General features: G+C 38.9%; 1 protein-coding gene across 1 annotated transcript in view; it reads right to left on the reverse strand.

The window, feature by feature from the left end:
• The window catches only part of LOC306773274 (uncharacterized protein), a 37,341-nt gene extending 12,578 nt beyond the window's left edge, over nt 1–24,763 (reverse strand). Inside the window, exons 1-5 of the mRNA XM_079263045.1 lie at nt 24,117–24,763; nt 19,024–19,161; nt 12,599–13,143; nt 12,333–12,491; nt 1,784–1,921 (exon numbers count right to left, since the gene is read on the reverse strand). Coding sequence (XP_079119171.1) covers nt 1,784–1,921; nt 12,333–12,491; nt 12,599–13,143; nt 19,024–19,161; nt 24,117–24,732 — 1,596 coding nt within the window. The 5' untranslated portion in view covers nt 24,733–24,763. The remainder of the gene's footprint in view (nt 1–1,783; nt 1,922–12,332; nt 12,492–12,598; nt 13,144–19,023; nt 19,162–24,116) is intronic.
• Between the last annotated feature and the right edge of the window lie 2,540 nt (nt 24,764–27,303).

Genomic DNA, 27,303 nt, shown 5'->3' on the forward strand with positions numbered 1-27,303 from the left:
ACTGGGGATTAAAAGGATTTTGCTGAGGAGTTAGACAAGTTCAACTGTCTTGTTTATGCTCTGATAGTTAGGGGTAGTGTAGCCAACCATTAGTTATGCAGCCATGGGGACGTCACCTAATACACTGAGTAGTACCCTGCTCCTTTTCCTTCATGTAGAAATAATTGACAGCTAGGGCAGGGCGATATGAGGATATATATATTCTGGATGATAGAAAATGTCGATCGTTACATATGAGGCTCTATCATTAACGCCACAGTTAGGTGCTTTACTGCAGGAATTTAGATGCGCTTTCTGACATGCACGCTGCAATACATTAGCAAACATGGAGGCGTGTTTCAGAGCAGGGTAATTCACTAAAAGATGACCAGCCAACCCGAACCGATGAGCTTGCTCATAAAAGAGAGAAAATTTCTGTCGCATGGACGTGGTATGGATATAAAAAGACCAACGTGGAACCAACAACAGATGTTTGCAAAGTATGCCGGTTCACAGTCCCAACAACGGACTCCGACACAACTAACTTATTTTATCACCTAGGCAAGAATCATGACAAAGAATACAGAGTCAACGAGCAAAAGCAGCAAAAGCAGCAGACGCAGCAGAAGCAGCGCGAGTGGTGGCGAAAAGAGCTCATAGCAAACTCCAGACGCTGCAACAGGCTTTTCTCCGTGGAACGCCATGCAGCTATATGTTCTCGCAGATGAAAGGAGATAAATACTGCCGTTGCCAAGCAAATCTGACAAATAACTAATGATGACTGACACAAAAATACAATTTTTTATTGCTCTATTCAACAGTCATTTAGCAGATGCTTTTATCCAAATGGACTTACATATCAGTAAGAAAAACACACACTCCTACCCCAATAGGCACATCAGGGGGGTAATTTGGGGTTCAGTGTCTTGCCCAAGGACACTTCGGCACATAGTCAGAGGAAGTCTGGAATCGATCGCCCAACTTTCCAGTTGAAAGACAACTGCTCTTCCTCCAGAGCTACAGTCGGCTATAGTTACGTTTATCGCTATGGAGACTGAAATGAACTACATGGGGATATGACATTTTGGTCATATCGCCCAGATCTAATGACAGTAACGCCATCATTAACACTTTTCTCCTTTTTCTGCAGGTGTTCCTGAATAAAAGCTGCTGTTCATGTTGATCTGTCTTTCCTGTCCTCTCCACCCCAGCCAGTCGAGGCAGACAGCTGCCTTCCCTGAGCCGGGTTCTGCTGGAGGTTTTGTCCTCCTTGTAAAAGGGGGTTTTCCTACCCATTGTCGCCTCATGCATGCTCAGGATGGGGGATTGGATCGAAGTCAAGATTTGATGCAATCAGTTGGTTTTTATTCTCAGCTTTTTATGAATTGGCTTGAATTGATGTGTCTGTAAAGTGCCCTGAGACGACATTATTGTGAAGTGGCGCTATACAAATAAAGCTGAACTGAATTGAATTAAATGTCAGTGCTGGTCATAAAGCCCTTTTAGATGAACAACCTGTGTCTGTCTGAAGTCTTTTCTACGTTATTTCAGTGGAACTGGGAGAGCCTGATATATTCTGAGGTGCTACGTGATGTAAAGAAAATGAGAACCACTGATCTAAGAAAGCCTTCTTCCATTTATGTGCAAGACAAACATATTTTGCAGATCCTCTTCCATGTATGACTAGTTAAAGACTTTCTAAAGCTCCTGTGCTTATCTGAATCCCACTCTCGCTTTCCTTTTTCATCATCACTTTATCCACTGGGTTGCTGGGATTACTGCCATTCATCCAGTCCAGACTCACCTTCAGGAAGGGGCACTCCTCAAGCATGCTGAGGAACTCTGGGAAATAATCCCCCACCTCCTCATCCACGGCTCCCACCAGGCTGATCTGTCTCATTGCTCCAGCTCTGTATGTGCCATGACTGTAAGTTCTCTGCACCTGATGGACAAAGATTGCACAGCGTCACTTTATCACTTTAGTTCTTGGCTGTTTTGTTTTTGCATTAGGTGGATAAGATGTACGCGTTTCCCAGACAAGCTGTAAATATTCCCTGCTGAGCAGGAAACAAACAGAGATGTTAGTTATTATATACAGCATTGCAAATCAGTTTTCACAGTAACCATCCCTATTTTACATGCTGAAGAAGAAAAACATTTTCAGTGTTTTCTAGTCTTAGATAAAGTGAGATTTTATCAGTCAGATTGTTTATCATCTTCCCTGAAGAAAAGAAAGAAAAGACACAAATGCTTTTTATATCCTCTTTTTTTTTTTAACCCTTTCATGCATAGTGGCCCTACAGTGGACACCTATTTACAAGCTTTTATCTTGCATATTTATGAATGACAATGGTAGTTTTGTAAATAAACCACTTCAGTGGATGTTAGCGACTGATCCAATACATTTCCACCCAGTGGAGAATAAATAAATATATGATATAATTGAACATAATGTAATTATACAGGTTTGCCTTTGTGACAAATAGGAAAAGAAAATGATACAGCTATATTTTATACAAGATTTACATGATATAATTATGATTATATTTTATAAATATTTCATAGAATGCATTAAAATAAATCACAAATCATGATAAATTCTAAATATCACGAACAAACAAAAAAAGTATCATTGCATATGTCTGTAGAGGGAAAATACTGTATTTCTAAAAAAAAAAAAATGTTGCATTGTTTTTAATTATTAATGCACGAAAGGGTTAAATTATTTCAAGTTTAATTCATCTGTAAATTTAACATGACATCTGAACAGATGAGGCCTTCAAGCTTTAGACTGTTAATACACTTATATACACTTGACCCAAAAGCTGCTCAAAAATAAGAAATTGAAGGGAAAAAAATACATATAGAAGCTTTTAATCATTACTGTGTGTAAAAGAGCCTCGTGCGTGTGTGACTGTGTGTCTACTCGTGTCTCATAGCCTTGGTCCTCAACGGGGTCTCTGTATGTGCATGTGTGCACAGTGCGTGCAGCATGTGGTCTGCATGCTGTAGTCTTGGCTGATCAGTATATGGGTATACGTGTGTGTGTGTGTGTGTGCTGGCGGACTCCTTGGCTGCACGCCTCGAGTGAGTCACCACTTGACAACGAGGCGGGGATGACGGGAGAGAGAAGGGAAAAGAGATGGAGGAGAGGGAGAAGAGTCAGGATACACAGGAGAGAAAGACCATGGGGAAGCCAAACAGATGGACATAGCTGCTGAGACAAAGGACAGAGAAGAAGAGCAAACAAGGAAAACAGAACAGATTTCTTAAAAAAAAAAAAAAAAAAAAAAGGAAAAAAAAAAGGAGGGATGACAGTAATACCTTGAAGGGGAAAGTGCAGAACTTCTGTGATGAACAACTGAGAGGAAAAATAATGTTGCTGTGTTTTTTAATGTTAAAAAAGGTCAGAAAGATGACAGTAAAATTGGACAGGGTGAAAAATAAGTAAATGGCAGAAAGACGAGAGTACAGGAGGTAGATGGAAGGATAATGATGAGGTGGGAAGATGAAAAATGAGCGGAGGATGAGGAAGATGTGTGACGGGTAAATACTGACAAACTGAAGTGGAAAATGGTTGGAAAATTGGGGGAGAGTGCTCGGCAGTTTCCAGCTTCATCTATGCACAAGGCCGAATCCCTGCATGGTTACTTGGAAGCCATTCCTGTCCACACAGGTCAACACTGCAGATGTACTGCCAGAAAAGTCTATTTACACACTACAGCACCATGCATCATGACTCCCAAACCAGCCTGAAAATACTGATTAATGAGAAGCTTTTTTTTTTTTTTTTTTTTTACAGATGAACTATTTAATTTAACTATTTGTGCAAGGACAATGAGTCACTTAAATATTTATTCATTTTTTATTAAGTAATTTATTTGACTTCACTTTGCACCAGTTGTGTTCTGACACCACTGACAAAAAACAAAATCTAGAAATATTCAGTCCACATGTATAAAAGTCCCACTTTAAATAGTTTACCAAGTCGGTGACCTACATACAAAGTGTGTATGTGCACAGACAAATAACACTTTAAGCTTACAAGTAACTTATAGCCTTTATTGTGTCATAGCTATAGTGCGTTTGTTTATTTGTGGGTAAGTACACTTATTTTTCTACATGACTTTAATTAGCTGTGCTTTTGATGGGGTGTTTTTTTTTGTGTGTGTGTGTGTGTGTGTGTGTGTGTGTGTGTGTGTTTAAATGTGTACAATTTAACAGCTAAACAACTCACAGGAAGAGTATTAAGAAACACCACTCGGGTCACAAACAAATAGATTTTTACCATCAGTGGGTCCTCACACAGATAAATCCCCACTCACAGCTTGTCTATATTAAGTGAAGGCAAACAGAAGGAAATAGGAAATGTCACAGACTTCCTCAGAGTTGCTCTCTTTCAAAATGCTTCGGTCTTTCCTTGCCGCAGATTATGTGCATGTAAACACACCACTTGTTCTGTTCACATCGTCTATTTTTATTGTCTCTGTCAGCCTCTCAATCTCTTCCTCTGCCCATTTCCCTCATCATCCTCAGGTCCCGGGTGGTTAGTCTATTAGATCAGTCCCTCTTTCCTGCCCTTCTTTCCGTCTCCGGCTCACCAACTTGTTAACTCTGTAACAACCGGCCCTGTGTTTCATCAATTCACCCCGCAAAGTTCATGTCATGCAGTTATCTTACTACTCTATGTGACCTTTTGGTCCCGTCAGACTCTAGGGACTAAGTCTATTAGTTTATTACTGAGCCTGCATCACAACAAAGCTTCTGGCTGCTGACTGGTGCCTCAGACACAGCTGGACACACTTCTGTTTGATAAGCTCTCTGTTGGCTGAGCTACAGTAATAAGGAAGAAAGTGCACAGATGCATTTTAATTAAAATGTTAAGTCACTGATGATCTCATTGACTAAAAGAGGTTCCTGTTTCAAGCAGGGGCTAAAAACAAACAAACAAAAAAAGACCATACAAAAAGCTGACCCAAAGGAGGATGCACAGCGTGTGACAATGTGATGACACCGTTTCTGATCTCCTCTATGCATCTTTTAATGAGACTTCCAAGCTGGCCTATAAAATCAGATTCAGCATTACATCAGTCTTCAGATCTACAACACAGAAAAATCCATTTGAGCATACGAGGCAGTGTGATCTAAATATATGAAGAAATGTTCAACATTTTATCTCACAAATCGGCAGGAAAACAGCAGTGTGGTACACAACCCTGTTTGAGAACATAATTTATATTTGATTTGGAAACTGCTTTAAATAAAAAATGAATGTTCAATTATTTGTTTTGGCTACATTTCATATTGATTAGTACAGCCAGCGGGGAGTTGCTTTTTTTTTTTTTTTTTTTTTTTAAAAGATGCATTCTAATAAGTCATTCATAATTCGTAATAGATTAACATATTCTTAAAAAAATAACTTTTTTAACCGCTTATTAACAAAATGAAATTGTGTGAGTCCAGTCTGTGGCGTGCAGATAACAGACAAGATGGTTAAGTGTAATGCGATCGCTTACTCTGCAGGGTGTGTATGGAAGTGCTTCAGCTTCTATCGGTGGTCTCGTTTGCTAAGAAAGTCCAGATCGTTTGGGTAGATATGAATGCAAAACCAGATCCGCCTATAAAACGTGGCTCTTAGTCCGTTTCATGTTCAGCAAATACAGGAAGTAGACTACAATGGGAAAGGCATTGTGGGTAAACACGACCAAAACATATTGGCATAGAGGATGTCAGGCGGCTCTATACGGGAGAAATGGGTTGAGCTCAGATGAGGAATGAGAACCGAGTAAAAGTTCTGTCAGAAATATGGTCAACCAAGACAGCTGGGAGTTGACGCAGCTCCATGTTTTGCTGTGATGACGTGGAAACTGACATTTTCCTGCAATAAGAAATGAGCAAGTTTTCTGCTTCACTGTTTGTTGTGACAAATATGAGAAATAAAATTATGCTTCCAGCTGAATGGTAGTGATAGTCAAGTCATCACACAGAGAAAGATGCATAAATTGTTTTATCATCGAATCACAACCGTGCAAACTGTGATCAGCACACAAATTATCTTCCTCAGCTAACATGCATGCGTCTTCTTCATGCCCTCTTGGTTTGCCCTGATGAATGTCCATTTTGCACCTGACCAGTACCCACACTACCCTGACCAGGACCACTTTGGTTGGGAAAATAATAGAGCTGGGATATTATGCTTTTCTCTCAATTTGATTTTTAACTTTTTTTTGGGGTGCTCGATTCAATTCTATTTAAATTGCTATTCTTAAGTCTTGCCGATTTTTACTTTTTAAACACCAGGTCGGTTGAAAAAGTTGCATGAGGACCAAGTTTACAGACTGTATCACAAGCCAGAGTTCCCAAATAAAAAAAAAAAAATCAACATTGTGTCAGTTTTTAAGATTTATTCAGTAGGAATATATATGAACCAGATGTTTGTTTCTACTCTTGTTTCAAAAGCTTGAACTGCATATAAAAGTGCTGGTTTGAGTATCTGTTGGCTTGCTGCTGCCGTACATTTGGCTATTAGCTCTGCATTTACTTCAGGATGATATTCTGCTAGGTGGGCAGGAACATTAGTTGTATTACTGCAGTACGCGACATGTGCATTAAAGAGTTTACAAACAGCTTTCAACGTATCCAGCTCTGCTTTCCCCTTCAAAGCAAAAAAATCAAAAATGTGTCCATACTTTTCACTTAAACTGTGACGGTGGAGGTTTCATCTCCAGGTTAATTGCCATTATCCATCCTCTGTTTTATAACGTTGTGATACTAGGCAGTCGAAGAGAAACATTTCGCCCTCTGCTGGAGAAAAGCAGAGAGCGAAATGCCATCTGGCATCTAAACATTAAAAAAAAAAAAAAATTATCTTAAAATTGTAAAACAGGTTGCATGGTGGAATAGTGGTTAGCACTGTAAGAAGGTTGCTGGTTCAATCCTCAGCCAGGGTGTACCCTGCCTTTCGCCCAAAAGACTGCTGGGATAAGATCCAGCTTCCTCGCGACCCTTCATTGGACTAAGCACTTAGGAGAATGAATGAATGAAAAGTCGTAAAACAATAAAATCCCAATTTTTATGTGAATCATGAGCCACCCCTAGAGAATATATTGAAGAAAATGCCAGAGTCCAAAACAAACAGCTGTAAAAGTCCACGACATACTTAGACTGCTTCTAGTACAAGTTTGACTTGTGTCAGAGGGCAAAAATTCCCTCCTTTGCCATCTCAGTTTTGAGCATTTATTAGCTTTTTTTGCCATTTGGTCCTTCTCAGGCTTTACCAAACTAAACACACTCCGACTGCTCATGAGTGCTTGCTGCTCTGTTTCCCCCTCAGCTTTAAAATATTTAAACACAGCAGACATGTTGAAAAGGTCCCGCCACAACTTGAAAGGCATTTTACAGTTCAGCTAATGTAAAACAACAGACACCAGGAGCTGAGGTGTGCTGAATACACCCGATAAAGATTATATTAGACTGATTGGGACTTCCCTGTTTAAATTCATTTGCTCATCATGACAGATTTCTTCAATGGTAGAAAATATCAGAATATATTAAAAAAAATAAAATAAAAAGCTAAAACTGATCCAGCTATTGTTGAAAGATGCTCTTTCTACACTTGTACATGTTTTTCTATAATCTCCAGTTATTAATTTCCTCACAACTGTCTTACGAAAAACAATAAATTCATTGTGTATCTTAAAACACTTTTACACTCATTTAAAAAAAGATCACCACTCTAAAAGCACAAAGAAAATTTGAGTTGTTTCATTAAATGTTTCTTTTATCTTTCGGAATAAAAGTCCGACAATATTTCAAAACAGCTAAAACATCTTAAAGCATTTATACGTGCTCAAACATCACAGAATCATCCTGAGAGGAAACACGACTTTGTGTTGTTTAATTCAGAAATGATCTTGATTGTAGAGGGTGCAGTTAGGTGATAAAAACAAACGGCAGTGTCTAATCTCCCTACGTGAGGTATTTGTAACTTCTCAGATGCGAGACATTTATTAGCAGGGGTAACAGGAGGAGATCCTGAAAACAGCAGGAACAGATTTCGCTGTTCAATGTGGTGTCACAAGTTACAACAATCTCTCTTGTTTTAAAACCATATTCTGCTCATTTTAAAACATTTAAATCAGACAAAGCTGCAAGAGATCATGAGGGATCATATAAAAATTAGTTGACAAAAGGAACTGATTGGGTCGCAGCACTGGGTGTAAAAACTTTTACAGTTAAAATAACAATAAGCTACAAATTCATCACAACAATGAGCTACATAATGTTTGTAATTTACTGTTAGCTTGTTTATATCTATGAATAACATGCATACAATGCAAGCAGATGCTTCTCCTACTCCTGATCCCCTGATATTTTAACCACATTTCTGGATTTACAAAACAAGAGAAACCAAATTATTCCACAGTCCAAGCACATTATGTATCGACTTCTTTGTTTGACCTAAGAGAATAGAGGGCTGTAATCTTCTATAATCCTTACCAGCACTGAAAATGGCTTCAATAAAGTCCTAAATTCAAAACATGGCTACTTAAGTGCCTGGAGTCACATTCTGAACATCACAGATATACTGTGGACTCCAGGAGTATGAGACACAAACAAAACAAAACTAAACTAAATAAATAAAAGACAAGCTGCTGCACTTTTCTCTCTGCTCTCACATACAAAAGGCAGCAGTGCAGTCATTCATGGCTGGAACACAGAGCTACTACACATCAGAGCAGAACCACAGGGCAGAGGGATAAAAGAGAGTGAAATACTAACAAAATAAGGGACACACACACACACGAAAAAAAAGCCACGGAAAGCAAAAGAGAAAGAAAAACAGAGAGAATGTGGATGATAAGCTATTAATCTCTGTGTGAATACCTTTTTCTGTGTAAACGTTATCAGTATGCATGCTCACATCTGTGTGTATGTGTAGACTATATATCTACTTCCCAAGGTCACTGCTGAGAGCTACGAGGGAGGGAAAAAAAATTAACAAGGCCAGTGGACAATGACGTTAGCCCTGCAAGGAACATTACTCTTACAAGCGACTGCGCAAAACACAGGTTTGCAGGGAGATTAGATCAAATGCAGACAACAGACAATTGAGATATTTCGTTAATCTATTCAGAAAGATGCTAAAGTCTAAGGTGTTATGTGGGGGAAAGAAAAGCCCTGAACGTTATTAAGATTTGTGCAGGAAAAAAAAAAGCCAGAGGGAGTTGCATAAACTGATCTACCCCCTGTATTGCTCATGCACGCACACAGTCACACTGAAAAAGAGCAGGCGGTATCTTAACACAAAGCCACTCAGGAGGTTTGAGGCAACAAAAGGCTTTTTAGAAGTGAACTATAGACATGGGACAGCTCTAAGTGAGGAGGTTTAGCTGTGTCACTGCAGAGAAGACAATCCACAACAGCCACAACCAGGAAACACAAGACAGCGTTCTGGTTTTTAAGAGGTTGTGCAGGAATGTTCAGGGATGGTTGAGAGGTTTCAGACTACATCTGCTGCAACAGTCCTGCCTTTAAAAAGGGAAGACAAAAAAAAAACAAAACACCATTTTATCTGGTTTCCACTCTCAAACTTACAGTGAGCCAGCTATCTGCCTGACAGCTTTTATATTTCACAGTCTGTTAACTCCACTCCCTGCTTCCTTTCTGGCACTTGAACTTTCTTCTATCAGTCTTTTTCCTCATATTTTCACTTTTTTATATACATTTGGTGTCATCTTTTTTTGTTGTTGTTGTCAGTCATTATGACTTTTGACTTCCTGGCTTTTGCTTTTGCAACATTACCTGAAATGAGAGCAATGCCTAAATGTGCTCAGTACTTTTAGATTTGCTGATAATGTCATCATTTAGTCTCAGACAGAAATCAGACATCAGTATAAAAACCAAAAGCTGTTACATCCTGAGCATCTGGAGACATACACTTTAACCAGATGGCTAAAACCAAAACAAGTCAACACTATCAAGAACAATGTTTTTTTGTTTTTTTTTACAGTTCTACACCCATCTTTGGTGCCCCTCCAGATATTAAACATCATGCATAGTGCTGCACAGTATTGGGGGAAAAAATGGTAAAGCATTTTTTCTAACCCTGTTATATATATTGTGATACAAAAATGCAGCAATTTTTAATATATGACTTAAATAGCACTTATATATATATATATATATATACATATATATATATATATATAATCCTACCACCTTGCTGACAATGAACCTCCACTCACCTCTTTTTGTGAATGTTGCACGTGTGTTTTTTCCTGTATTTGAGTTATCTTATCTTTTAAAGTTTGCTTTTATTGATTCCTGAGTAAATATTTCTTTGTATCATGTTTTGTTTATGACTGCCTACTGTCTACACGGGCTCTCCAACCACGTCTGCTGGTTGTAAATGGACAGATGCACAAATAAACACATTAAGCCTCCTACATTGCAGTACCTGCAATGTCACCACTGTACACATGAACATGCAATGCAGATCATCACATGCAATGATGATCAAATGATAAATTGCCTAAATTCAAGCAAACACACTATAAATTAAATAGGTAGTGCATAAGTAAAACATGAAAAATAGTATTAACAAAGATGATGTTGCAGTAACAGGGTCACCCTCACTGGTGTAAAGGAGCTATTTTGTGTTCAACTCAGAAAACTGGGACCAGTTCGACAACATAAAGCCCATCTAAGGCAGCCATCGACACAGAATACACAGAATTTAAAATAACCTGATCCAACTTAACTAGGATTTGCTTTCATTCAGGGAGGTCAAGATTATCTCACTCAGGCTGATGTAGTGGCAGCTCAGAAAGACAGGATGCTAGGAACTACTATTCAGTCTTTATAGTATTAAAATTGTGTGTGTGAGTGTAGTTGCACTACTCATATGATTTCCATTCGTTTTCTTAAATATTCATACAGTATTCCTAGAGTATCTGATTGGTGTCACAGCCATTTAGCTTCATGTGAAAATAAGAGCCAACATATGCAGCCAGAGTCATCAACAACCTGGACTCGTGGAACAAACAGCGCTGCACCTCGACAGTCCGAGCAACATCATGACGGCAGTGTGGGACAGACCAAACAGACTGATCCACCATGAAGCTCTGAGAACTTCACCAAGGAAAAACACACAAGGAAATGTCAACTCTATTTGTGGTAAAATTTCTTTACTGCCACTGCCTAAAGTTTCCTGATGTTTTGCTCACGAGTGCAAAATCCTGACCAGTGATGAATCCATTACAATCCTTATATTCACAAGTTACATGATACAAGATATATGATGCGTTTTCCAAACATGTTTGTGAAAACATGCAGTACACATTTGTGGTTTTTTTAAAGAAAAAAATGTTTAAACACAACTACACAAGAACTGGAAAAATATATTGTTATGACGTTACATGAAAAAATAACTTAAGTTGCATCCAGCTGAGCTACACAACATTTGAGGACTGCACCTGATTTTACTGTAATACAACTTCCGTTCCACTGCATGACTCTGCTGTACTTCTGAAAGCTTGTTTACTGAGCTGTTAGTTGCCATAACAGCAGTAAGAGTGAATAAAAAAACAACCATAAACAGATAAATTAATCTGGAATCTTGAACAGAAATAGAAACACGCACCTCTCCAGGTAAAACTCTACCCCCTTGTAGAGGTGATATTTGAAGGCCAAACCTACAAAAGCTACCTTTAAGCAGACAGCAGGCACACCCCTGCGGTGCGTCCAACCAAACTCTATTCACTAACAACCACAGCTTTCCTTGTGCTGCACTAGAGCACACAAACCTGGCATATTTCAAACAGAACTAAATGTGTGTTTTCGTAGACCGGCCCATGCTTGTACAACAGAAAATGACTGGCTTTAATTTGTCAGTCTACACTTCTTCCCATGTCTGGGTGGGAAACTTTGAAAACAAGAAATATAGTGTAGACATAGCTTTTTACATCACCCCTTCATCTTCTGTTGCTGCAAATACCCCTAATCTCCTGTCCTCAAATGACACCTGCTACCCCAGATAACCTCATAAAACAAACCATTTTCTGAAAACTGCTGAAAAGTTTAAACCTTTGCAATCCCTATGTGACACTTCTAATGCTCAGCACTAACCCAGGGACAGAAACTAGCTTGAAATCAAATGGCTGTTGCTATTTTGGACTTCAGACCATTTTTTTCCTCATGTCTGATGGCTCACCATCTGTTCTAAGCTCTCTGGCTGTACAACATAAGAACCGAATTAGCAGAACTGTGTTTTATGCTCCACTTATGTCCCACCCACACAACACATTGTATGTGTGCTATCAAACCTTTGTCTGTGATTGAATCGGACTGACCTGAGAATAGAAATTAGCCATAGTAGTGGTTTCTATGTCCTTCTTTCCTAGTATTTCAATTTTGACAGGAGCTGATGGAAACTTGCTCGAGAAGTAATCCAAGAAGTCTGGCAGGTAGCTGGCTTCTCCATGAACAATTCCCATGACATAATGGGCTGCCTGCAACAAGAAAAGACATCAGCGAAGCAATTTGCAGAATATAAATGAGGCTTCAAATATTAAAGTCATGCTGCAGCTAGACATGTGATCCATCAAACATACTTTACCTGAGATTTGTCCTCACTGAACGCCAGCGTGACAAACTCCTCAGCAAATCTATGCCTCTGGTCCATGGAGAGAGAAGCGAGCTGGGATGTATAAGCATGAGCTACAAGGGCTCCTCCGTTAGGCTGATTCTCTACGTGAATGTATTGGGCAAACTCCAGACCAGCAAGACCGGGATAGGTGCACCGCAGGTGGGGTTTCGTGGGGAAGGAGATCTTAGCGGATGATGATGAGGAGTCCAGGGAGTTGAGGAGAGAGGAGCTGAAGAGAGATTTTGACACAAGAGGAGGAGAGGAGGGCGCAATGTGGGATGTTTTGCTTTTAGGTAGAGGGGACTTAAATGGAGACAGGGAGGAAGACGACGAGTTTGTGGACAATGAAGAAGGTGGAAGGAGAAGCAGGCCAGCGCAAATGGTTTGGCAGGATCGGTGGTACATCTTCACTCGCTTGTGCCTGTCTCCTTCTTTGTGTTTCTTCTTCTTTTTCTTCTTGACTTTTTTGATTTGCAGCTCCTGCTCAGAGTTGATCTTCGCTTTGTCTTTTTCTTCTGTTCAGAGTGACAGAAAGAGAAAAAGGAAAGAGTATGAAGGTCTTGCAAAATGGAAATAGCGTATAACACAAATATTTTGAAAAGGCTTGCCGCAGCTTTTGAAGGATTTATTGTTTCTACACTTTTGTGATGGATAATCGACTAACATAAAAAAAACATTCACTTTTATCAAAAGTGAGAATTTATTACAGTACATAACATCATGTGCTTAAAAACCCATAATAAAAATGCATATAGGATGTGAATTAAGCTTGGTAAACACAATACATTTACCTACAGTATCTGCTTTCTATAAGTCCTACAAAGTAAACAACATGCACTCATTTTTAAGCGAGTGTCAACAGATGAGTCATTCTTTTCCCAGGTTGTGTGTATTTCCTGAGGTACATCCACAAAAACAAATGGACAAGCTCGAAAATGAATCCCTGAAGAAATGCAGATATGACTAAGCCATGAAGAAAAAAAGCTTCCTATATCTGAGGATAGATGATGCTGTACACAACAGTCCTTGTCTGAAATGTCAAAGGCAAGACAAATGGAACATGGAAATTTATGCTAAGTGCTACTACACGTATCTGCCTGTTTGTGTGTCTGAGCAGAACAATTAGCCACCACGTTGTGGGCTGTGTCATAATCTACAAGTAAAAGCAGACACAGATACCTTTACTGTATATGTTTGTGTACAAATAACACCTACACACATATAGGAGTCATGCTGATAGAGGTGCTGCTCTGTCAGCATAATTCAAACAGCAGCTATCACTTTGATCACACAGAGACACATTTTCAGTGTAGCTTGTATCCGCCACACGTTCATCCCCAGATGACAGAGGAATGGGAGATATAATGAAAAACAGCAGAGAGACAGAGTATTAAAGAGAGCAACAGAGAGGGGGGGGATTGGGGGAGGAGGGGGTGTTATTTGCAGTACAATACCAAAGCTACTAATCCAAAAGCTCTTTAACCCACAAGTCACCCCTCCCCCAGCTCGCTCTAAACACAAACATTTAGGGTGCATTCACATCATGATAGTCCGCTAGATTCGGTCCGATTGGGGACCCAGCTCAGTTGTAGGTGGGTGTATCCATGCGGACCGAGATCACGTTCACGCTGCACTTTGGTCAAACGTGCCAAACCATTAGATTAATATATCCCCATTCTCACAAATGTGGTGCTGCACTAGTATTTAGCAAAAGAGAGGACAAGACCTGCGTGAAGAGGAAAACTGTTTCCCCCACTTGCGAGCTTAACTGAAACTGAAACCGTCACTGTCTCGGCTTTTTATTTTGTCTTATGCAATGATACTGCAGAAATACAGTGCAACTAAGGATACAGTTCGAACAACAGCAGAGGACCCCTAATACAAGCGCGTTGTATTTACCCATAATGCAATGCTGCACCAAATGCAGGAGGTGACTTTTTTTTGTAGTTGGCTTCTGTCTGTGGTCCGCTTGAAACAGGCCGAGACCTGCCTTTGTAGGAGGACCGGGTCCATTTCTTTGATCCGAATCAGAATTCGCTTTGCGCATTCACAGCTCCCCAAACGCTACCTGTATAATTATGTACATGTACCACATGTACATAATTATAATAAGAGTTTCATAGAAATCTGTAAACTTTATTTTACTTTATCTTGAAAAATCCTCTATACAATCTTAAAAAAAAACCAAATAAAAACAGTATAATAAGTGCAAATATGGCCTTATCTGCCTCTCAGTGTAATTCTGGACGATTGATATAATGTGCTGATATCACGTATTCCTAGAGAGAAAATCCCCTCTCAAATAAAAGAAACTACACTCAATGATTTCTAACAGTAGGAAACGTGCAGTGCAACCCTCCATTTCATGCCAGGTGGTCGGTGTAAAGGACTTATGTAGCGTGTATGTATCTGTCAGTGTTGCACTGACCAGCAGCAGGGTGCAGGATTATGGGTATTCCAACAACAAACAGGATTGAGTGGAAATCCTCCAGCAAAAAGTTGCAAAAATAAGAACACAAACAAAAGCCACTTTTTTGACAGAACCTCCAGCAGGAAGAGTATAATTAGGCTTCAGAAGATCTGCATGGAGAACGGACATAGAGTCATAGCAGCAACCAAGGCTCTGCACGTCATTCATTTCCATTATGGTCTGAATGACTGGTGGTTAGTGTATTTTAACAACATGGCAGCCGTTTCTCCCTCATCTTCTGCTCAAGACGAGTTATATGTGGCACGAGTTACTTTGATTAGAAAGTGTAAAAACAGAAATACATCGTTCTATTATCTATAATTACACTATTAGCAGGTCTATACAATAATGGCACAAAATGGACACAGAACAGGAATGAAATTATTAATCAAAATGATGTGTTTGACAAATAACTAGCTAAAATTTGATGTTGTTAAAGCCGTAGTTAGAAGCAGGATAAAATCGTTCATTAAATGTACAAAAAAGGGGGGGATATTCCTATAAAATTTCTGGATCTCAGCTAGTCTTTTATTGTATAATTGACCCATTGAAAGAGTTTTTCCATCACAAACCACTAAACTGTTTATTTTCCTGCTGTAAAACATGCAACTCAGCACAAATATATTTACATTTTGAATTAAACAAATATCCAATACGCTGGTATTAGATTTCCTCAAACAGAGTTATTGGAATAAGCCAGTAAAATCTGCACCAGTCAGGCTCTGTGGATCATATTACTGTTTTCATATTTTATCACTGTCAACAAACATTCTTCTGCCATAATCCACAACAAATACTCACACGTGGCTCAATCTGAATCTAATTTGAGTTTGATTAAATGAGATTTAGCAACAGCCACTTTGGATTCATCAGTTAATTCAACCTGCAGAAGCATCCCAGATGGTGAACCTGTGTAATGCGAACGGCACTTGCCTGAGCGATCACGATCAGTTTAAGGTCAGATCACTTCCCAGTCAAATCAACACACGGACAATCTTAGAGGTAGTAAAGCAGCCTTATAGTTGGAACGGCCGTTTGCTGCTTATTGATTTCCAATACATATCGCCACTGTGTGCTTCCACCTCTCTCTCCTTCTGTAGTCATTTTCATCTGTAAACGCAACACTCCTCCACTGATTAAATTCCCAACTTTCCCTCCACATTTCTCACTGTCACTCCTAACATTTACAGATTTAATAGTCTCTGATTAAATGCCTAACTCACCATTACAGAAAAAACGCATCTTGTTTCCTTCTCAGCTGACTGAAAATCTCACAGTAAATTTCAGTGTCTCTATTATCATAAACACACATGATTAAACACCAGACTATCGCAGGACAACTGCAGGATTTACACACACTCACTCTTCCTCGCAGTCTCTCGTAAGACCGCAGTTCTCCTAACTCTTCAAATCTTATGAGAGGATGAATCAACATTATGAGGGTGAACGTCCTTTCCAACAGAGAGCAGGGAGAGTGACATATCACAGATAATCTCTCTGTAATTTTCATCTGCAGCTACTGGTCATGGTATGTGGCTAAAGTACCACTAAGTCCTTGAAGTGTCACGATGTGGTCATGACATTCCAGCATGGACGACTGCCAGTCTGACAAGAGCTTTGGCACAAATCAAATCAACGGGAATAAAATTGGCATCCATCTAAATATACAAGTGGTGCGTGTGCACATGTCTAAAAATGGCTTTAAAAAATAAAATTTAAAAAAAAACTGACATTGCTCACACAGATGGAGGTGGGCTTTATGTGTACTGGAATCATTCATTATTGTCAATCAATAGCAATGAGAGCTGCAAATGTATTTGTTACCACAAAACAGCTTGACTAATTGCTCCAGGGATGACCTAACTTTTTATTCATCTATATAATTACACTCTGCACAATTTGTCAAGCACATTCATTCATTCATTTTCTGAACCGCTTATTCCAATTCAGGGTTGTGGGGAAGCTGGAGCTCACACTCACTCCTAGGGGCAATTCAGAGTGACCAATTAACCTAACATGCATGTCTTTGGATGGTGGGAGGAAGCTGGAGTACCCAGAGAGAACCCACGCATACACGGGGAGAACATGCAAACTCCACACAGAAAGGCCACTGACCAAACCAGCCAAGGATCGAACCAGTGACCTTCTTGCTGTGAGGCCACAGTGCTAACCACTGCGCCACCGTGCAGCCCCCCAAAAAGCACAGTCAAGTGAAAATGTTTCATAGTAAAGAATATTACTACTACCCAGGTTCCAAGACCCAGCGCTGCAGGAAAACAGGAACATGCACATAAATAATTATAGGAAGTAACATATCAAAAAAAAAAAAAAACAAACAACAGAACTGCAATTTAGTTGTTTTTCATTTCTGTTTGTACATGCCATTAACATTTCTCAATCAGTCCTTCACAGTATGAAGTGAAACAATTCTGGGATATTAAAAAAACAAAAACAAAACAACAATCTGTTGCTTTAATCTGTGAGGCCAGTTTGTTGTGTTTTACATGATAAATTTATTGGCTTTTTGCCACTTTGTTACCATTAAAAAACAACAACATGTGAATTAGATTCCAATTAGACTGAAGTGGCTTTTATTTAGGACAAACTTGCTTCCTTTATACGTAAAGTGCCCTGAGATTAATCCATTCTGAACAGGCATTTTGCAAATGAGGTAAATTAAAAGTTTCCTAATACTTTTATATGAATTAAATAATGATAACTCTTCATGTGCTTAATTTAAACAACTGGCAAAATGAAAAATACATAATAGGCAAAGATACAAAAGGAGAAATAAGTGAGAGAAGATTGCAGAGAAAGAAAAATAATAAGACGGAGCGTGAAAAAGGATCGGGATGGGAAAACACTGACAACTTTTGAGAGGAGGTTACAAAGGTTTGTCTCTCTGTTAGGGGCAGGGAAATCTAATCAAAAAATCTGATATCGGGATTTTTTTGCTTCACAATTTTAAAAAAGTTAAAAAAAACAAAACAAAACAACAAATAAAAAGATAAATATTTTTCAAATAAATAAAAATAATCCAATATAAAATTTTTGTATTTTTGTTGTTTTTATTGATCTTTTTACTTGTCTTCTTGGGCATTATTGCAACAGAATGATGGTCTGTCTACAACGTTGTTTTTTCTAACTGAAATCAACAAAAAATGGCAAGCAAAAAAAGTTTTATACATTTTTTTTATCGAAGAATTGTGAGATTCGCAATTTACATCGAATCGGCACCTAAAAAATTGGAATCAAATCGGGACAAAAGCATATCGTCACAGCCCTAATCTCTGTTATAACTACCATCATGAGAGTCAATATCTGAACTGGACACACAAAAAGTTAAGATGCAAAACTATGAAGACAGAAAAACAACACATCTCCATGTTATGAAAATGCAATCAAGCATCAAAGATCAAGCTAACATTTCCCCCTTTTGGGATAGTTAGTGTTCAATATGTGGCCTTTTATTGTCCAGAATTAGCAGTTTTGTGAATGCTAAAAACATTACATTATCATGATAAACTGCTGCAGGCTTTGGAAATGTTTAATTACCTTAACAATAGACCTGAATAGTGTCTCTACTGACAACACATTATGAAGTCCAACACAATGAGCTTATTTCTAGAAAAATCATCATGTGTATCCATATGCAATTGTTCTTCTACCTTTACTGATAAGTTCTACAGAAAATGGTTGAGATATGAATTATAGTAAAAGCTAAAGCATCCAATATTCCAATCAAATTATAATGAAAATGTCAGTCACTTTAAGAAATAAATAGATAAATAAATACATGATCAATATTCTGAGATGTGCCCACCTCATGCTGAACCTCTAAACTGGACATACATTTAACCAATACCAGACATAATTTGTTTCATCCCCCACAAGTCACCTGGCATGCATGAGTGTTTCCACCAACCTTTAATCGGCTGCTTGACTTCTCCGTTCTCCCTCTTGATCTCATTCATCACTTTGTGCTTCTTCTTCTCCTTTTCCGTCTCTCTTTCTTTAACCTTTTTCTTCTCTCTCTCCTTTGCCTTGTCGTTGATGGAGTGCTCTGCAGAAGTTGGAATGTAGGAGTCAGACCTTGATATTAAACATATATGAGAGCTGCAGTTTTATTCCTCTAACACATAAAAAACAGACATGTAAATGAACGAACGCACTTCATTTTAATCTTGTTCATTCATGTGTTAAATGTTTGGATTTTCATTTTCCTGTTGCTGCAGGGTGGGGGGTCTCTGCAAAGCTTCAAAATCCAGCAACAGCCACTTCACAGTTTCACTCCCAACATCCCACAAGGAAATACACTCCTGCTTTTTCCACCTAATTTTCCCCTCTTCCATGCTCTGCCTTCGCCATCTTAAACAAGGTCTCCGCTTAGAAGTCCAAATTCCTCCTTTGCTTTTCAACTTGTATCATTTCCTCTTTCATTTCCATCAGACAAACTCATTCGAGTCTTTAAGTTTTACAGGTTCAGAAACTAGAGTGCACTCTTATGCAACACTCAAGGCAAATCACCATGAATCAGTTTAAACTATAAATAACTCAAACCATCACACGTCTCTCCAGTTGTTGGGAGAGCTTTGTAAAGGACGCAGTTTGTGCACTGAGAAAGACGCCAAGCCTCCTACTGAACACCCCTTTCAGAAAAAAACTTCCCTTTTAATCAAATCTTTTATTACTTGTATCCTTTGAGTCTATTTTTTTCTCCCCTCCAATAGAGGAAAAAAAATCTTTATTTCTTCAACAGGACTTTTTTTTTTTTTGCTGATTCCTTCTTTCCTTCTCTTTTCTAAAAGAACTTTTTTTTTCTTTGAACTCTGTCACAACCGTCTGCAAAAGGAAGCTGTGTTTTCAGACTGTTCACTCTCCTGTGGATGCAGGGTGTGGAGAGAGCTAACACAGCGTGGTTGGACTCGCTGTTTGCAGGATCAAAGGAGAAATGCCTTTGAAAGTAGAAAAGCCTTAAAGGAGCAGCAAGAGAATTAGAAGTGCTCCAATAAACTTGCAATGATTATATTTAAATAAATAATTTGAAATTTTGAACTTTAGCAAATAGTTTCCCTTTTCTACTTAACATGCAGCTAGCAATGACTCTTGCGTCACGTGGTTAATATGAGGAATGCTTTGAATGTTAAAATATTATAAGACCTATGCTAAAAAAAAAATGCTGTAAAATGACCAGATAGTGTAAGCTGCCGAGTGGAATAACAGCGCGTTACAAAACATCACATTAGCTCCACAGCACGCTGCTACAAAGACAGGCTCAGATGTCCTGCCAGATTTATAATAACATATTAGAGCATGCCAGAACGGGATCGTTCATAAACCTTAAATTTGTAGCCAATGGGCGACATTAAAACAGGTGGCTGACCTGGCCTTAAATGCACTGGAAAATATATATAATTTCAGTAGAGCTTGAGAAAGTGGTCTTTCACTTAAAATATAGATGATTACTGAGCTTCTTAAGAACTAAAACTGGGTTGTGCAATGAGGTAAAAGGGTTAAAAGTTCCAATTAGTGAGTAACAATATTAAGTTAACATCTCAGAGTGCAGGAAAAAATAAAGGGGGTATAAAAGATCAGAACGGAATGGGAATCAGATTTATTCCCTTTTGCAGCTTGCCAGGGGAACACAGCAGGGGGTTTTCATCATTTTGGAAACTGACAGGAGAGAAACCAGAGGCAGGCTGGTTTTAACTTCAATTACACCACCGCTCATCTCCCTTTTCAGGCTCAGGGAGCAGAATCTAAAATAAAGAAAATCAATTCAGTATTTGTTTTTTTACTGTATTTTCCCGATGATAAGCAGCCCCTTCTGATCACTTTCTGGTATTGAAATTTCCTTTATATGGTCAGTTTTACTTGTTAATTTGGCAGTCAGGTTTAAAAGTGTGTCAGCAATATGACCCTGGCAGCCTTTAGAGGGTGTTCCTTGCTTCTTGCCAGAAAGCATACTGGTATGTGCACTAACATGCTGTGATACTCAGCAGAATAACCTTGACAGAGAATAATTTCTGAAAGAACCATAGTAAACTGTTGTAATAAAATCATTTTAATCCTGACATGTTTTTTTTTATGTCTTTCTTCTATGCATTCATTAAAATAATTGTGCAAACTCAGCTTCTTGTACAAGAATCTCAAGGCTTCACAGGCCGGAAATATGAAGGCAACATTATGAGTGGCAGCTTCATATGGGAATATGCTGGACAATAACAAGCATATAATATCTGCAGTAAACACATATGCAGAAGAAAGCTGGGCGGAAATAGTTAAAGTAGAATTCATCCTGGGCCATGAGCATGTTTTAAGTTAAACCGGGTGAAAACAGTTAAATGTGAAACATACTGTAACAGGACTAAAGAATTGCCAGCAGCATTTCAGCACATGGATCGTGTTTAAAAACTTAAGCTAAAAGTAAAGGAAAGACAAAACCAAGTGTGAAGCTGAGGCATCCAACGCAGGGTTGACCAAAAGGCAGCAAATATGTTCAGTTCCTTTTCAATGCTGGACTCATTCTGGGCCCACCAGTACACTCGGCTCGCAAGGAAATCCTGTTACCCCAGATGGTCAGTGCACCCCTGCAGGCGTGGAAAAACCATGCTTCACCAACCAAAACGTTTCATACGGCCTTTGTGATGCTACTGAACTGATACTGCATGTGCAGAGAGAGGCATCTTGTCTTGTAATATGATATTTATATACACCCAAGGCAGTAAAGCTTAATTTACACTGAAGATCCTGACGTAACCCGAGGTTCTGTAAGCTTGACTCATTTACATTTACACAAATACACTAATTACATGGCCAATGAAAGCACCGTTAACACTGGGTGTAAGAGAAGAAGAACGAAGACAACAACAAAACCGCTGCTGTTTTGACCTTTTAAAGAAAAATGTTGGGTGCAACAACTTTAATGTTTGATATTGCACAAAGCTTGGAAACAAAAAAGCTGTTTAGATGCTTATGAGTATTGCTGCTATTTTAAATTAAATTAAAATGAATTCACAACTTATTCAAAGCTTTGCCAAGTGTGAACATGAGGAATCTTGGGATACATTTTGCTACTAGACTTTTTCTTAAAACTTATTGACAAGGGTTGTGTAGATAAAACTTAAATGGAAACCTGTGTTCCATAGCATGTATACAACGGGCAGCAAAGGTGAATTAATAACTTCTTTTTTTTATCATTTTTTTAATATTTTGGTTTGATCTTTTTAATATTTAACTTATTCTTCGAAACTTATTTGACAAATGTCTCCGATTTCAATATGAAAATGTAACCAGCAGTCATTGCTCCCTCCCTGGCACTTACCTCCTGCCTCAATGCAGCCAGCAACACTGCCATTAATAATATGACTGTGATTATCTGATACTCTTTGGATGCATGTAGGAAAATTCTTTCCTTTCAAGAAGGTCAGAGAGTACGGTTTGCCTTCAGAGAAGTGCTGACACTTCCTCGCCTTTTAAACAGGGTCTTAAACTCTATAGAACAACTGCTGCCCATTGATTGTCTTACTAAAGCAATTATAATTTTTGTTCTTTACACAAAGAATGTTATGACAGGTTCAAAGGTTTGCATGTAGTGGAGTACAGCAATAATAGTTATAAAATATGCATATCCATAAATCCACTTTTTGTAAATGCTGAAAAAGCTATATTTCATTTAGCATATGAATTACTTTTAAAGCAAACTGTACTGGTTTGTAACTATCAACACCCATCTGCTCTGAAATCCCTGTAATCCTGCCACCTCTATACCAAAACTAAATTAAAGTGACTTTCAATACAGTCTGTTTACAAGCCTGTATCATGGCAACTTGCCAACGAAATCCCATCCTGGTTGCCCACTTGACTGCAGTGGATGTTCAGAGCAGGCCATGACCTTTTAAACTACCTAACTGGAAAAGGGTGACATCATGTGCTCACACACTGGCTTGTGCCCAGCCAGTCCTCCTGCAAGCCTCTAAACGCTGTCACATTAAACACCATGTAAGCTACATATGCTGCCAAACAGATAAGGCAAGCCTTTTTAGCATTTTGGGAGACTGGTCTGGTAAGAAGGTGATTAAATTAATTAAAATAACATAGAAGGAACTCGTATTTTTCCATTTGATCACATTTTAATACATGAATCTCAATAGAGCCACAGCGTATTAACTAAAATACGAGGCACGGTGGTATTTCAGGACTTAATAGTGTAGTGGAAGAATGAAATGTACATCTTCTACACGTATAACTGTGTAAACAAGCAACGATGGTGTGTGTTGGTATCTCCTTTAGCCCGGGGTAACAGAGGGGGGCGTGGTGCTCCACCAAAACAACGCTAACATATAATGGCGGGCGCCTGTCATGTTGTTATGACAACAGCGTTAATACCGTCAGAGCTGAAATTAAATAATTCTAATCGATGTCATAACATGATTGACAAAATATCCCATCGGTTATTTAAAAAAAAAAAAAAAAAAAAAAAGCAATTAAAGTCAGTGTCTGCTTATAGTTAATTATTTTATCTCGACTATATTGCTTTACACGTCAGTGTTTGAATAAACGGGTTATAGCCGTTCAATACGTCGTAATTACGTAACGATTCCGCCGCAGCACGAGAGCAGCTGCTTACAATACAACTGCCAGGTCGCGCGACTGGAACGCTGCTCTGGTGGAGCTCGAGGGTAAGCGGGTGAACAGGCAGCCATAGCGCACAGACTCATCGATTATACCCTGTTTTACAATCACTAAACACGATGTAAACATTTCCCCGGGCGAACCGATATAGATTACAATGACGTCTGTGTATTTTACTTGATATTACAGCTACGTTAAGGAGAGGATTTTTAAACGGGACTGCCCAAATTAGAAAGCAGATCCTCCGCGGGTCACATGTTCGTATTCCGAGCGACTGAATCCACCATGAGCCAAGTCACTATAAAAGGTCAGAAACTCTACCCTGCTTACTAAACGCAAGCAAAAGTTTGAGAATTAAACTAGCGAAACACAATGATGACCTACCTTTGGGTGGCAACGTGACCTGTCCATTTTCTCTCCTTAATGCAGAAATGTTGTTTAACCTACTGACATCGTTGTTACTAATGTTACTCCCGGGTCCCGAGGTCATCGACAGTTTTTGTTTCTTTTTCTCTTCCACGCCTCCTTTCCCCTTCTCTCTTTCCTTTTCCATCTGTTTATTTTTGCACTTGGGTTTCGAAGAAGAAGGCTCCTTGTGGAGGAAGAAATCGCTCTGTTTGAAGACTTTATGTGTGCTTATCGGTGGCTGTGATGCACCGGTAGCAGGCACAGGAAGGTTGCTGCTAGTCTTGACTGGACTGAGGCTCCACACACCCGTGCTGCTGCCGTAACTCTGCTGCTTCGTGGGCTGTTGGAGTTTCTCTTTCCCGCTACCATTGCTGCTGCTCACACCTCCGTCCCTGCTGAGTTTCTTGGGTTTTACGCTCTTCTCGTCAACACGGACCTTCTTGGGCGGCGGCGGGTTGAAATCTCTGGAAGGCTGGAGGCGGTTGTCAGGGGCTCCTTTCGCCTCGGTTGGCTTGCTTTTAACGGAGGCTATGGCAGTAACAGTAGCAGCAGCAGCTCCAGAGAGGTGAACAGAGCCCTGCGAGTCAGCCATCTTGAGGCTTCTCTCTATTTACTCTCTTCCCCAGCGGCCACCGCTGCTGCTGTAATTTTTTTTTCTTCAGCGACGCGCAAACAGACAGTGTAGGGGCGGGACCGCGTTTTGATTGACAAGTAGGCAGTCAGAGGCGTGGTCAAGTCCTGACTGACAGGCCGACGAGAGGTGGGACCACGGGATAAAAAGAAAGTCATTTTATTTATTTATTTTATTTTATTCTGGTATTTTATTCTAGTTAGTTTTAAAACTAGACTAGAAATTGGTAATAATTTAAATAAAGGGCATAATAGCAATTAATAGTGACTCATAATACTATATTATACAGCCGTGCTCATATGTATTCATACCCTTTCATGAAAGAAAAGGCTGAATTTACAACAGTCACTCAAAAAACTGAAGACTTAAAAAAGGAACAATAAGTAAAAATTAGCAAAATTATAATTTAGTAATATAAGACACTGTTTTTTTCATTTAATTGAGTTGAAGAAAGAAAAAAAAATACAAACAAACAAATTGGTCCTGGACAAATTAGAGCACTTTTCTGTTGAACAGTGGGACAAAATACCTGTCAACAGGTGCAGAAGTCTGACTGAGAGGAACAGAAAATATCTGACTGTAGCAGAAACATTAAAGGATTGCTCAACAAAATATTAGTTTATGAGTGTTGTAATATGTAATAATAAATCTTATTTGTTTGCTTTAAAAAAATATTTCTGTTGAACCAGAATTAGAAAATAATGTATTGATTTTCATAAATTTTTTATTTATTACTATTTTAGTCAATTTCAGCTTATTTTACAGGCAGCTATTTTTTTTTCTTTTTGTTTACAGCTTTTATCCAGGATCTTTGGTCAACAGAAGCAACTAAACCTTTTAGCAGAGATGGTGCACTGGCCACAAGTGACTGACTGATATGCAGGGAGACATATGTGTCTCTAATGGCGGGCTGCTTTGAGACTGAAGCGATAAAATTGTCATCTTTAATCTAATCTTTACAACAGGATGAGCTCATCACTCTCATTCATTATTACACAGTGCCACGCGTCTTCCGGCTTTGTGTACACTTTGATTTACTGGGATGAAAACATTTTTTTCAGCCTGGCAAAGCTCTTAGCATGAGTTCTGTCAGTGTGTGACAAGAAACCATGAATAGTAAACATGATTACAAGCAGCCAGAGGTGCAGACTGTAAATCTACAACTGTTCATAAACACTGACTAGATTATTGCACAATGCAAAACAGAAGTGGAAAATAGATAAGTGTGTGCATGAGCACATCCAGCATCTACTATGTTTTACATCTGATCCAACAATCTTTGAAACAGAGCTGACACAGTTAACGGTCTTCTGATGGCAGTGCAGTCTGCTAATGCACGCACAGTGCTAACTAGCTATATTTATAAGCCATTACATAACATGTTAAGTGCTCATTGGGAAAACTGAGTGACCCAGTTTAGACAGCAACCTAGCTTTCTATTACAATACTCAAAAGATAGAGAAAGGGATAGACTGCTACTAAAAGACTTACTATGAGCGGGTAAAATAAATGAAGTAACAGATGGAGCAGTGAGGGTTTTTTATTTTTATTTTTATTTTTTACTGTCGCTCCTGCTTTATTACAGTACACAGTTTAATCTAGATTTGTAGAGATGTGCAATAACTGAACACTGCAAGCTTTCCAGGCTATTTTTGTGTCATGCATGTAGATAAATGGTTAAGTCAGGCAGTTGATGCATTAAGCTCTAAATGCATACCCTAGATATGCCCTTTAAACAAGTCCAAGTAGTGTTTAGTATTTCAAGTTTACTGCAAGTATTTTTTATGATTACACATTTTATCCAGCTTTTATGATTTAATCAGAGCTCATACAAAGCAGGTCTCCTAGTCACAGAAGTCTTCTAGACTTCAGTAACACTGAAGACATCCGTAACACTGACCGTTTACAGCTGTTCAAATCCATCCTCAAAACACACCACAGTTCCACAGTTGTTTTTGTTATTTTATTGTTTTAATGGCTGTTTTTATTGTACAGTGTCCTTGAGTGACTGGAAAGGCACTTTTAAATAAAATGCATTATTATTATTATTCTAAATTTTGAGAGAGGCTCGGTATAAAAAGTTATGTGACAACTGGAGTTGTCTTCAAGCTGGTGTAATTAATCTGAATTGAGCGATGACTACATGTGAGCAGCAGTAATTAATTAACAGTACAATCGTCCTCCTGCTGGGCTTCTCCGTGTGTGTGTGACTCACAAGGTTTGTGTACAAGAGAGTGGACTAGTGTGTGTCTGTTTATGCCACCTGCTGTGATTGTTGCATTAGTGTGTGGTCACAAATGGCAGATTGTTCACACAAAGGAGAACGCTTCCTGTTGTGGCACCCCTCTGCGCACGCACACACACAGACAAATTTATGAAACTCAAGCTGACTAAAAGTTCAAAAGTTCATTTATGAGTGCTGTGTAATCATTTAATGTCTTGTTCTTATTAATGCGCGCGCACACACACACACACACACACACACACACACACACACACAAATAAATGCAAATAAAACAGCCTCATTTTCAC

This window comes from Telmatherina bonti (assembly GCF_933228915.1).
Source record: "Telmatherina bonti genome assembly, chromosome: 23".
In the NCBI taxonomy this organism is placed as follows: Eukaryota; Metazoa; Chordata; class Actinopteri; order Atheriniformes; family Telmatherinidae; genus Telmatherina; species Telmatherina bonti.